Source organism: Salvia miltiorrhiza, chromosome 3 (assembly GCF_028751815.1).
Source record: "Salvia miltiorrhiza cultivar Shanhuang (shh) chromosome 3, IMPLAD_Smil_shh, whole genome shotgun sequence".
In the NCBI taxonomy this organism is placed as follows: domain Eukaryota; kingdom Viridiplantae; phylum Streptophyta; class Magnoliopsida; order Lamiales; family Lamiaceae; genus Salvia; species Salvia miltiorrhiza.
The window spans coordinates 55,751,225-55,765,374 of NC_080389.1; the positions used below are offsets into that span (position 1 = coordinate 55,751,225).

Sequence of the window (14,150 nt, forward strand, 5' to 3'; positions counted from 1 at the left end):
AGCTATATAAATGCAAATTAAATATAAAATGTAATTATAAATCCTAATTAGATGAATCAACCTAGATAACAATTTCAAAATTAAATTAAATCAAAGGAATTGATAAAAAAAAAAAATCAATAGCACACATAATGGAATACCAAAGTTGGGATAGAGGATACCAAGTCCTTACAGCACATATTTAAAAGCATTATATATATATATATATATATATATATATATATATATATATATATAGGGTGCGGTTATAGTGAGAACCACACTTATCGTGAGAACATAAGAACCATTAAAATCAATGCATCTACTATATAAATTAATGCATTCGCTATTAAATTTAATGCATCCGAAAATAATAAATTTTTTGCTCCCTTCAGGATTCGAACCCAGGATCTGCATTCATCCACCAAGATGATGCATCCACCGTAGATCTTGATGATCGAATGGTTTAAAATGGTTCTCTGTTCTAATTTTATTTAGTGGTTCTTATATATATATATATATATATATATATATATATATATATATATATATATATATATATATATATAGGGTGTGGTTCTAGAGAGAACTACATTATTTGTGAGAACGGGAGAACCATCAAATCTAATGCATCCACTGTAAAAATTAATGCATTCGCTGTTAAAATTAATGCACTAAAATTTTTAAAAAAAATGCTCCCTTCAGGATTCGAACCCAGGATCTGCATTCATCCAACAAGATGATGCATCCACCGTAGATCTTGATGATCGAATGGCTGAAAATGGTTCTCCGGTCTTCTTTTATTTATGGTTCTTTCTTGAACCTCTCCATATATATATATACATATATATATATATATATATACATAGTATATCTATTTATTATCTAAAGCCAGGATAGTTTTGGCAAAAAAACGCAGTGAATCAGTGCAAAAACGCAACGCACATTCCCGCCTCTTTCTTCAGCCTTCATTTTTTTTTCGTTTTGCGTACGATGTGTTCCATGTGCACTAATTAATGTTCATTTAATTCTTCCCCTTTTTAAGCAAAAAAGGCATCTGACACCATTTATTACAGCTCATTTTACTATTTCTCTCTCTTTACGTCTCCTCATTTCTCCTGATTCTTTCATTTTTATTTTTTCTATACAATGCTCAGACTTCTTTCTTCTAATTTTATCTGCTGCTCTTGGTGAAAATCGTAATGGAGAAGGAGCTCATTCTCAAGGTGGAGTCGTCGCTAAGATCCAGGACAAGGAAGGTATCCCGCCGGACCAGCAGCGACTCATCTTCGCTGGGAACTGGAAAGCAGCTCGAAGACTGCCGCACCCTCGCCGGCTACAATCGCCAGCAATCTCTCTATCTTTCTCCTGCCAAATAGATACCGTCGTTCGCCAGCGACAGCAGCACCAGCATCACCTTCTCCCTCCTCTTCCTCTTCGTTCTCTTATGTCAAACCGAGGTTTGCGTTGTTGGGCTCAAGATCTAAAATTTCTCTCAATCTTCGTTCTCTCATGTCAGTCAGCAGCCATAACTCAGCGACTTCTTCCGCCGCTGGCCACCACCGCCATGAACTGTCAATTTCTATTTTCCATTTTGAAAGATTGTTGCTTAGTGTCTATTGTAGTTGATTTTCTGAATTTATACTAATCTTGGTATAATTTTTTTATCAGTGACCAATTCTTTGAGGAATTTTTAAACCTCTACTAAGCAAGTAGATCTATACAACAAGCTTTCAATCCTGAGCATACAATGGTTGTTGATCTTATTTGCTCTTATTTTCTGTATATGCCATTTTGAGGAAATTTTTAAAATGTTATTTGCTCTTATTTTCTGTATATGCCTTTTTGATCCAATACTCTTGAAGTGCTTATATGTGTGCAGCAGCTCTCTTTCTTTTTCAGCAGTTTCTTGCTTATATGTCTGCGGGAAGGCTGCACCGAGCGGTGCAGCAGAGCAGAGCAGCCGAGCCCGAGTACAAAAGTCCCAGAGCAGCCCACACCAGAGAAGCGGAGCCAGAGCAGAAGCGCACTCCTGCAGACAACGCCAGAGCAGTCGACTCCAGAGCAGACAACGCTAGGAAGCTCCAGAGCAGAGCAGCGGAGCCAGAGAAATAGACAGAAGAGCAAGCTCCAGAGCAGAGCAGGCAGACCAGGGCCAGAGCCAGAGCCGGCAGAGCTGTGCAGCAGGGCCGAGCAGCCGAGCCAGAGAAGTGACAGAGCAGGCAACGTCAGAGCAGGAAACTTCCAGAGCAGCCCACGGCAGGGCAGCAATCTCCAGAGCAGAGCGGTAAAGCCAGTGCAGACAATGCCAGAGTAGACCTCATCAGAGCAGCAAGCACCAGAGAAGCCAACGGCCGCTCTCCAGAGCCAGAGCAGTCCAACATCAGCGTGCAAGCTCCAGAGCAGAGCAGCGGAGAAACATCACCTCCCGAGCAGAGGTGTCCTCCAGAGTAGAGCAGACTTCCCGGGCCGAGAAGGCCTCGACAGCAGAGGAGGTCTCCAGAGCAGAGGAGTTTTCCAGAGCAGAGTAGGGCTCCAGAGGACCTCCAGAGCAGCGTAGAGGCGACATCCAGAGCAACGCGAACCAGCAAAACCAAACAACAACGAGAGAGGAAAGCAGAACAAAAGGGGAAACACCTCAAGAAGCTTCTTTTCTATCTTTAATGTTGGCAAATTCTTGCTTGAATGTCTACAATTTCCTTTCTCTAAGCTTCTAGCTTTCGTTTTTTCATTTCAATTCAAAGCTCAAGCACAATTGAACATTCAAAATCAGCAATTCAATTTCAGAAATTGAAAATCTCACCAAATAAAATGGTTTATATCTTACAAATAAATCTTACAAATTAAAAAACCTCACCAAATTAAGAATCATTACTCCTAAGAACATGAGGCTTAGAGACGGAACTGAACGTCTCCACCTTGGAACGGTGACATCGCCGGATTCAGGCAGGGAAAGAGACGATTAGGGCTCGCCCCTTTTTTTCCCCTCGAGCGTTGAACTGAGAGATGAGGGGGAATGTGAGGCTTAGAACGGCGGGACCAACAGATAGGCGACCGCCAATTGCCGGAGAAGTAGGCAACGTGGCGCCGGTAGCAGAATCGGACGGATGAGAGGGCTGGAACTGGCCATAATTTAAATTTTAGGGGAAAAACTAAAGCTCGGCTTGGTGATTCACGAATACAGAATTTGGTAAGGGAGTAGAATAAGAGAAGATGAGAGGGACTCAGGCGGCCTCACCGGATTAGGCGCGGCGGCAGCCGACGCCGGCCAGAGGTGGGGCGAGAGAGATGAGCCATGTGTGTGAGTTTTCTGGCGAGTGTGATTCCTCTGGCGAGTGTGATTCCTCTGGCGAGTCTCATTCCTCTGTCGATTATGATTCCTCTGGCGAGTGTGATTCCTCTGGCGAGCATGATTCCTCTGGCGAGTCTGATTTCTCTGGCGAGTGTGATTCCTATGGCGAGTGTGATTCCTCTGGGGAGTGTGATTCCTCTGGCGAGTCTGATTCCTCTGGCGAGTGTGATTCCTCCTCTGGTGAGTGTGATTCCTCTGGCGAGTGTGATTCCTCTGGCGAGTATGATTCCTCTGACGAGTGTGATTCCTCTAACGAGTATGATTCCTCTGGCGAGTATGATTCCTCTGGCGAGTGTGATTCCTCTGTCGAGTGTGATTCCTCTGGCGAAAGCTATCTCGCTGCTCCCCGTGATTTCCCTGGTAAAGTCATTCCTCTGTTCCGCATATATTACTCTTCATCACTCTGATTAAGTATTATTCCTCTGGCAAGTATGATTCCTCTGGCGAGTATGATTCCTCTGGCGAGTGTGATTCCTCTGGTAAAGTCATTCCTCTGTTCCGCATATATTACTCCTCTGGCGAGTGTGATTCCTCTGGTGAGTGTGATTCCTCTGACGAGTGTGATTCCTCTGGCGAAAGCTATCTCGCTGCTCCCCGTGATTCCCCTGGTAAAGTCATTCCTCGGCGAGTATGATTCCTCTGGCGAGTGTGATTCCTCTGGCGAGTCTGATTCCTCTGACAAAGGTGGTTCCTCTGATACAATCCGTTTCTCTGATGTATCCATTCCGCTGGTGGGGCCTATTCCTATGATTAAGTATTATTCCTCTGGTGAGTATGATTCCTCTGGCGAGTGTGATTCCTCTGTCGAGTCTGATTCCTCTGGCGAGTGTGATTCCTCTGACGAGTGTGATTCCTCTGGCGTCTATGATTTCTCTGGCGAGTATGATTCCTCTGGCGAAAAGCTATCTCGCTGCTCCCCGTGATTCCCCTGGTAAAGTCATTCCTCTGTTCCGCATATATTACTCATCATCAACTTCTTTCTCACAATATGAAATTTTATAGATCTTTTTTGTACCAACTATACTGAATTTTTGGAAAAAAAAAATAAAGTTAATGAATGTTTCTACATAGATAATAGAGAAAAAATATAATTCCTCTGGCGAGTGTGATTCCTCTGGCGAGTGTGATTCCTCTGGCGATTATGATTCCTCTGGCGAGTGTGATTCCTCTGCCGAGTGTGATTCCTCTGGCGGGTGTGATTCCTCTGACGAGTGTGATTTCTCTGGCGAGTATGATTCCTCTGGCGAGTGTGATTCCTCTGACGAGTGTGATTCCTCTGGCGTCTATGATTCCTCTGGCGAAAAGCTATCTCGCTGCTCCCCGTGATTCCCCTGGTAAAGTCATTCCTCTGTTCCGCATATATTACTCCTCATCAACTTCTTTCTCACAATATGAAATTTTATAGTTTTTTTTGAACCAACTATACTGAATTTTTGGGAAAAAAATAAAGTTAATGAATGTTTCTACATAGAGAATAGAGAAAAAAATATAATTCCTCTGGCGAGTGTGATTCCTCTGGCGAGTATGATTCCTCTGACGACTGTGATTCCTCTGGCGAGTATGATTCCTCTGGCGAGTCTGATTCCTCTGGTGAGTCTGATTCCTCTGGCGAGTGTGATTCCTCTGGCGAGTATGATTCCTCTGGCGAGTGTGATTCCTCTGGCGAGTATGATTCCTCTGGCGAGTCTGATTCCTCTGGCGAGTCTGATTCCTCTGATGAAAGCTATCTCGCTGCTCCCCGTGATTCCCCTGGCTGTTCCGCATATATTACTCCTCATCACACACAAAAAAACTAAAGAATGAAAAAAACTAAAAAACGAAAGATAAATATGCAAAAAAAATAAAGATCTTCTGTTTTAAAAATACAGAAGGATGATTAATGCTCTAATTAGTTTTTCAATATGACTTCTTTAATTTATTTATAATTTGTTCATAACTTGTGTAATTTTAGAGCTTATAACTTGTGTAATTTTTCAATATGATTTCTTTAATGCTATAGAGGAAGTTAATTTTTTTAGAGCTTATAACTTGTGTAATTTTATACAATGTTGGTTGAGTAGCATAGAGGAGAAGACGGGGGCTAGAATTTGAGGTAAAACGACGTCGTTTTACGCCCAACTAAACGACGTCGTTTTGGTTCCCTTCCGGCGGCGCCATGTCATATTTCAGGTCACTGAAAAGTGCCATGTCAGCACTCAATTTGGGGATTTTTGAAAACCATGCAAAATTGATCAGTTGGTTAAGTTCAGAAAAAATTTGATAAAAAAAAAGTTCATGGAAAACTTCAAAATCGACCCAAAGTTCATGATTTTTTACGTAATTAACCTAAAAATATATTAAGTATTTTATCTAACAAAAAATTTCTGATTCATAACCCGTGCATAGCACGGGTGCGGCACTAGTATATATATATAGTATATTATCATATAATTCATTGTCCTCGATTCTTTCACTACAAAAAAATCGTTGATTACCGACGGCGAAATGCCGTCGGTAACAAAAGACGGCCGCCGGTAAATAGTGTTACCGGCGGCGATAACGGCGGCAAGCTCCCGCCGCTAAACGGTTCGTCGGCAACGAAAATAACGACAGCGAACATCCGCCGTCGGCAGTTAACGGCGGCGATGCCGCCGGAATTGTCGCCGTTAAACGGCGGAGCCTAGCCGGAGAATTAGCGGCGGTAGCCATCGCCGCTAGTTACCGAGGGCGATTTTGCCGTCGGTAGAGAGCAACCGGAGTCCGGCAGACCCTGCCGGAAAACTAGCGACGGCGATTACCGCCGCTAACTAGCGGCGGCAAAACGCCGTCGGTAACAGGCTACCGCCGTCCGGTGGGTCTTTGCCGGAGGATGGCCGGGTATTTACCGAGGGCAAAAGCCGTCGGTAACTACCGACGGCGTTTTGCCCACGGTAATGTTTTTAATTTTATTTTTTTATTTTATTTTATTTATTTATTTATTTATTTTATTATATATTGTATATCCACAATTTATTTCCGTATTTATACGGTATTGCATACTTTAGACGAACTTTCCAATCGGCGACCCGACTTCCCAGTGGGTCACCCATCTTGCTTGTGCTCTGTGTCAAGCACGCTTAACTTTGAAATTCTTTTCGAGTGATCACCAGTACAGAACACTCGTATTATTGATATATCTACATCTATTAATTCATTTAAATGCTATATACTCACTCATATAATTATAATATTTGAATATGTGGAGATAATACCTGAAATATGTTGTTAATTAGTGATCGAGTTCGTTTCGGTCCTTATTTTTATCGTCGGTAAAATATTTAATCAATATTTAATATTTAATAATTAATTAATTTTATATTTTTTTAACATTAATACACCAAAAGTGTTTTAATTTGGTTATTATAATGTGATTTGAATTTAATTAATATCTAATAATTAATTAATTAATTAATTAATTAATTATTATTATTTTTTTAACATTAATACACCAAAAGTGTTTTAATTTGGTTATTATAATGTGATTTAATTTATTTGTTTATGTTAAATGCAATCATCATCATCATTGCCATAAATATATAAAACATATATAGTTTTAATAATTAAAGCACTTGAAATATATAGTTCAATAAAACATAAATTTGAAAAGAAAGTGCAAATGTAATTTTGTTTGAAAACATAAATATATAGTTTTAATAATTCTAAGCATCATCATCATCATCATCATCGGCATCAGGCCCTGGAGGTGGCTGAGCATTATACATCCTCATAAACGCCTCCAATTGAGCCATGCGGTCCTGCATCTGTTGGCGTGCTGCTTGCTCTGCCGCCATGCGCTCCTCCATCTGTTGGCGTTGTGCTTGCTCTGCCGCCATGCGGTCCTCCATCTGTTGGCGTTGTGCTTGCTCTACCGCCAATCGCTCCTCCAGCGTGGAGATCCGTGTCTCAAAAAGCTGCTGAGACACCGCAGAACTGCCCGTGCTGCGGATAGACCCCCTACTAGCCTGACTCTGCCTGGCACTCCCGACGCCGTAGATCCGTGACCTATCCGGATGCACCACCTCCAAATACACCTCGTCTAGCCGGTCCTGTCGTCCTGTGGCAGCGGCCAGTTGATGAACCTCCGCCTAATTCATACATAACAATGCATAATTGTTAGAAAATAAATACATTCACTAGATATTTGAATAAACTTAAACACTTACGTCAATTCTTGCATATCTCAGAGACGTAAAACTTCCGTCGGGGTACATGTGGAGGCGGAGGAAGGTGGCATAGTTCGGTGAATCCTGGGAAAAATCAGGCTCCAAGCCCTGTAGATGCATTTATATAAGATAAATAATTTATATTAGTCAAGATATTAATATAATTTATATACTTAATTATTTGTTAATTACATACCATATACTGCTGCAGGATACGAGTCGACTGGGACCCGCCCACGTGCCTACTGATCCCTGTACCCTCCCCATCGGGCTCGGACATCCGGTTGGCACGTGCTCGATTTGAAACAGCCTCAACCTCAGGCTGATGCTAGTAATCCCGGAGTCCAGTCCAAAAATCGGGAGTCATCCAGACGGGTCTAGACATCTCTCTCCCTTGGCGGGTACACTGCTTGAGATCTTGCTTGTAGTCGCTCATCATGTCGGAGTACCTTTTGCGGGCGTTTGTCTCCCACATTTTCCTCACGTCACGCTCATCGTCGGGCTGCCACATAAAATCTTTCTGTTGAAAGAAAGAGAATTAATTTAATATCAAACATTTTAACAATTTAATATGTGATATATTTATATGTATTATAAATTTAACTGTACCTGTAATTCATCAAAAAATTTATCCTTCATCGCCGGGGGCGTCAACTTCCATGTGTACCCGCCTGGGTTATTAAACATCTTAAATGCGCGCGTGCAAGCTTTGGACAGGCCAGTGGGCTCCAACAAAACACTGTGTACAAATTATTTTATCACTTAATCATGGTGTACGGGAAACAGTAATTTAAACTAAAATACTTACTCAGTCGTAGGATGCCTCTGAAATACCGTCCTCCCATCAGGTGCCTTAACCTCTCTCTCTCTAATAGCGGCAGCTGTAGGACCCCTAGGCGTTCTAGCCCGTGAACTACTAGAAGCCTGGGGAGTCTCGGGAGTCCCAGAAATATGCGTCCCAGACCCATCAGATGTATCTGCTGTAGCTTCTGGCGCATTAACGCCAGATCGCCTCCCAAATCCCAAGAAACCTCGAGAGGTAGACATGATGCCTGTTGCATACAATTAAATTAACAAATATGTAGCGAAACATAACATCAACAGTAACTAACAAACATAACAAATTTGCAATCAAATTCAACCAAAATGTGCATTTACATTTATTCATAAGCATCACTACTATCATCATCACTATCATTAGATGTCAACGGGGGATCATCGTCTTCTGCTTCATCGTCATCTTCAATCTCAACGACTCCACCGAGGGGATGAAGGAGAAGTGGTTGTTCAATGCCTACACTTGTGTGAGTAGGCATAATAGTAACCACTTCTTCTTGAAATGGTTGATCTAATGTTGATGTAGATGCTGCAGTAGACACTTCAACCTTTGATCTTGCGTTGACTTTGCATGCTGACCACCAATTTTTCTTTGATTGGTTCGTACTGGGATAGGGACAGTAAAACACTTGAACTACTTGACTCGCCAAAACAAAGGGATCATACTTCTTATATCTTCGTGTGTGGTTCAGTGAAACTAACTTGAAGTCTGTATCAATAGAAGTTCCCTGAGCCGACAAGTCAAACTATTCACAGTTGAACAAGACTGTCTGCTTAATTGGATACCCCGGATACTCCAGCACGCAAACCTCTTGCAGACGCCCATAAAAGTCTAGCACATCTCTATCACTACCATAGACCGAACCTTTTATGCAAACGCCACTGTTCATAGTCGCACTCTCTCTATCATATTGATCAGTTGTGTGAAACCTGTAGCCATTCACGAAATAGCCGGAGTATGTTTCAATCTCCCTTAATGGTCCAGCTGCAAGCGACCTAATATAAGGGTTCAACTCGTCGTTACAAGGACGACAAACCTGTTTCACACAAATATCATTTAAGTTTGCTAGCCAATTTTAGAGTAAGTAAATGTATATTTAACATAAATTTATCGTCTCTTACGTAATGGTTAAACCACACAATAAACTCGTTGTGAAACGCGACTTCAAACTCTGCATCAGTCATGTAAGGATTTGCATATCGTTTTTCCTCCTCGAAGATCCTTGGATACAAAGAATCAAATAAATATGTTAACACCTATATATGATGAACACTTCTTATACGTAAATTGAACGAGAATACTCACTTGCTATATGTCTCTGCAACCTCTGCACAATTGCTCAAAATATACATGTGTGCAGCAAGCCATTCGCGCTCATCCATGTATCTCTTCGTCCCTCGGCCAAGTGAACGCCCAATAGGTTTGAATATGGCGAGACAAAGAGGATCATCATTTTCAGCAACGTGCATCTCAATATTGCGAGGCAAAGTTGTCCACTTTGTAGATATTTGATCTTCAAAGTAAAACGAAGAGAAGGTTGACATTTCTGCAAGTAAGTATGCATTGGCGATGGACCCCTCAACCTTGGCTTTGTTTTTTATATGATTTTTTAATGTCCTCAAATATCTTTCAAAAGGATACATCCACCGATATTGCACTGGACCAGCCAATCGTGCCTCATCTGCCAAATGAACTGGTAGGTGCTCCACTGAATCAAATAAACTAGGAGGGAAGATACGCTCAAGTTTGCAAAGAGTAACAACTATCTTCTCACTCAATATTCTCATGTCATATATGGCCATGTTGCGGGATGTTAATTCTCTGAAGAAGAAACTTAACTCTGTAATTGCCTCCCAAACATTCTTAGGAAGAAGTTCTTTAAATGCAACAGGCAGAAGGATTTGCATGAACACGTGACAGTCGTGACTTTTCATGTTGTGCATCTTCAGGGCGTTCATGTCAACGCATCTACTAATATTTGACACGTACCCATCGGGAAACTTAAGACTCTTGATCCATTGAAGTAAGATCTTCTTCTCTTCCCTGTCAAGCGTATAACATGCTTTCGGATACCCTCGAGTTCCATCCACTTTCTTCAACTCTTTCCGCTTGCAGAAGGTGTTCAATTCTTCTCTAGATTTTTCTGTATCTTTTGTCTTCCCCTTCACATTCAGGACAGTATTAAACACGTTATCAAACACATTTTTCTCAATGTGCATGACATCCAGATTATGTCGAATCAAAAGATGTCTCCAATAGGGTAGATCCCAAAATATGCTTTTCTTTTTCCACCCTACATCTTGATATTTGGCGAGTTGAGCGTTCCTGCCATCGAAGTCTTCTGTAACCTTCACGAAGCCTAACCCCTCGATTTGATTCAAGATTTGTATTCCTGATCTTTGTTCTGGTGGACCAACATTGCATATCTTATTCCTCAAGAATGAAGTTTTGTTTCTCCTAAACACATGGTTAGGAGGTAAGAACTTCCGATGATTATCAAACCACGATTGTTTTCCACTCATCGGCAAAGTGAATGCTTCTGTATTCTCCATGCAATGTGGACATGCCAATTTCCCAGCTGTACCCCACCCAGACAACATAGCGTACGCTGGAAAATCACTGATAGTCCATATCAGAGCTGCTCGCATCTGGAAATTTTGCTTCAACGATATATCGTAAGTGTTCACACCAACCTCCCACAGAGATTTTAACTCGTGTATCAATGGCTGTAAGAATACGTCCAACTTCATCTTTGGGTTTGATGGGCCAGGCACGAGGACTGTGAGGAACATGAATTGTTCTTTCATGCACAACCACGGAGGCAGGTTATACGGCGTGACAATAACTGGCCAAGAAGAATATTGACGCCCTGATTGTGCAAATGGGGCAAAACCATCTGTAGAGAGGCCCAATCTCACATTTCTGATCTCCTCGGCGAATCCAGGAAAGACTGAATTCAAATGTTTCCATGCCGGAGAGTCGGCCGGGTGGCGCATTATCCCATCGTCTGTGGAGGTCGCATGCCACCGCATATGTTCAGCAGTTGCAGGAGATGCAAACAATCTCTGCAATCGGGGCGTCAAGGGAAAATAATGCATCTGTTTGGCGGGCACTTGTTTCTTTCTGCGACTTCCAGATGCACGCAAGCTGTCCTTATATCGTGATTGGTCACAGAACATACAACTATGTAGCTCACTAGTTTCCCCCCAATACAACATGCAGTTATTAACACAGCAATCGATCTTCTCTACTGGCAAACCCAAACCACGTAGATTTCTTTTCGTACTATAGAAGTCTTCTGGACAGTTGTTACCCTCTGGTAAAGCAGCTTTCATCATCGAAGACATCTGATTGTAAGTCCTCTCTGACATGTGGCTTTCAGTCTTTATGCTCATGAATTGAGTCATCCAACTTAATTGTGTGTACGTGTCACATCCTGCGTACAATGGAGTATCCGCTGCATCCAACATGTTATAAATCTGTTGAGCGTCATTATTGGGCGGCTGCTCCAGATTTGGAGGATCTTGATAATTACTAGGTCCAGCATGGTCATGCACCATCCTTTCGTAGTTATTGTATAATCCATCATCCTCATTCATTATAGCATGTTCTCTCGGCATATACAGCGGTGCTTCCCCGTGACAAACCCAAACTTTGTAATTCAGGACAAATCCACGCCTACTAACATGTTTTCTGACCGTAGGTACATCTAAATACGCTTGATTCTTGCACTTCTTACACGGGCACCTAATGTTACCTTGTCCATCTGTGTACGCCGTTTGATTGAACGCCCACTCAAGGAAAAACTCAAGCCCCGTTTCAAATGCAGTACGATCATTGTATCTCGCGTACATCCACGTACGATTATCACTCATTCTTGCAAATTCTAATTGAAAAAAACAAATAAAATATAATAAATTACTTGAAATCTAACAAAATTTCGACAGCATAACCCCACTATCCTAACTACCAAGTGCTCGACTCTACCAGCAACTATAGTGACCATAGTGGTCCTAATTTACTAAGCCTATACTAGGTCTACCCGGCCCCCCAATGTCGAAGCAATAATACAATACAAATAAAAGCAATAAAAATCATGGTAATTAAATTAAAAACAATCATTTGTTGGGAGAAGTTCCTTAAGAAATAATCAATTTCTATCCCAGAGGGAGAAGATCCTTAAGAAATTGATTAAATCTATCCCACAATATTATCCAACATATATAAATTATTCTAACAAACAACTTAAACTAAATTGATTAAAATTAATATAATTTAAAATTAATCATGCTTCATAATTTAAAATTAAACTAACAACATATACTAATTAATTAATATAATTTAAAATTAATCATGCTTCAATTGATATAATTTAAAATTATTCATGCTTCATATAATTTATTTATAAACAAAGCCAATTATAAATTAATTATTAACTATATATAACAAATAAATCTATTTAATTAACATATAAATACATAAATAATTAAATAAATAATTAAACAAGAGAGCGTACGGTGGTGGTTTCCGGCGGGTGTCGTGAAGAAAGCGGCGAAACGAAATCGTCGAACTAAAATAAATTAATAATATAAGTCAAAATTTAAAAATTATATATATATATATATATATAGAGAGAGAGAGAGAGAGAGAGAGAAAGAGAGTTACCTGGGCGGCTGGGCACGGCGGCGGTCGGCGGCGGGGTTCGGCGGCGGCTGTCGGCTGGTGGAAGCAGCAGGCAACAGCAGTAGGGGCGAAGCGGCGGCGGGGGGGGGGGGGGGGGGGGGGGGGGTCTGTTCTGCGCAAAAGTGAAAAAAGGAGGTTACGCGTGCCCTAATATTGGCCATTACCGACGGCAATTGCCGCCGCTAGCTAGCGTCGGTATAAACGTCGTCGGTAATTGTGTTAATTTAATGTTTTATTATATATTCGAAACTTACCGGCGGCGTCGCCGTCGCTAGTTAACGGCGGCGAGTTTGCCGTCGGTAACTGGCCGGTAATTTCGAAAGCTCGGGTCGCCTGGAATGCCGCCGCCGTGCCGCCGTTAATTACCGACGGCAAAATCGCCGCCGGTAATTTTCACCTGTAATTACGCGTTTTTTTGTAGTGTTTTCATAGTCAAATTAAATTTCAAAGTTGTCGGATCCTTCATAAAGCACTTCCTCATAAAGTTCTTTGTCTCTTCCAAACCTTCTTGTTATTCGGGATCTCATAATCTCATTGCTGCAACTGTTCTTTAACAACACATCCTTCACCACTGCATCTTTTTCGAACCATTTCAATTTTTGTTGGATGCATTCGTTGTTCTGGGTTTGAATTTTACAAGGAGTGAATATTTTCAATTTTTTAATTCATACTTATTCCAAATAAAAATTCATGAGTTCCTAATTTATATTTTAAAAGGCTTATAGCTTAGGTACTTATTGTATAAAATAGGAACAATTTATAATCCTTTGCAACATGAAGATCTACGGTAACGACTAAAAACTTCCATCTTATGTGACTAAATCATGACCAAGCTTTTTTCATCGTTAAATTCATCGATGGATTTGTTTTTCGTTATTAAATTATTTAGCAATCACAATTTTAGTTGTGAAAATGTCTGTCGCTATTACGTCGCTAGCAAGATTTAACGGCGAAATATTCCATCGTTAATTGATTATTTTTTGTCGTTATAGCAATTCGACTATTATAACATTTTTTTTAGAATAATTGTAATGACTAAATAAGAGATAAGATATATATGATCAGTTGCAAATTAAGTAGTATATTTCTAATAACAAGAGGGACTTGTTATTGTAGA

General features: G+C 41.0%; 1 protein-coding gene across 1 annotated transcript; it reads right to left on the bottom strand.

Moving 5' to 3' along the window:
• Positions 1-2,400: 2,400 nt before the first annotated feature.
• On the bottom strand, positions 2,401-13,105 carry LOC131019030 (uncharacterized). Its single transcript, XM_057947716.1, has 4 exons — positions 13,016-13,105; positions 12,867-12,920; positions 10,089-12,236; positions 2,401-2,696 (listed from the first exon to the last, which is right to left on the bottom strand). Exons 3-4 carry the CDS (start codon positions 12,223-12,225, stop codon positions 2,401-2,403), a joined length of 2,433 nt encoding a protein of 810 aa, XP_057803699.1. The 5' UTR covers positions 12,226-12,236; positions 12,867-12,920; positions 13,016-13,105.
• Between the last annotated feature and the right edge of the window lie 1,045 nt (positions 13,106-14,150).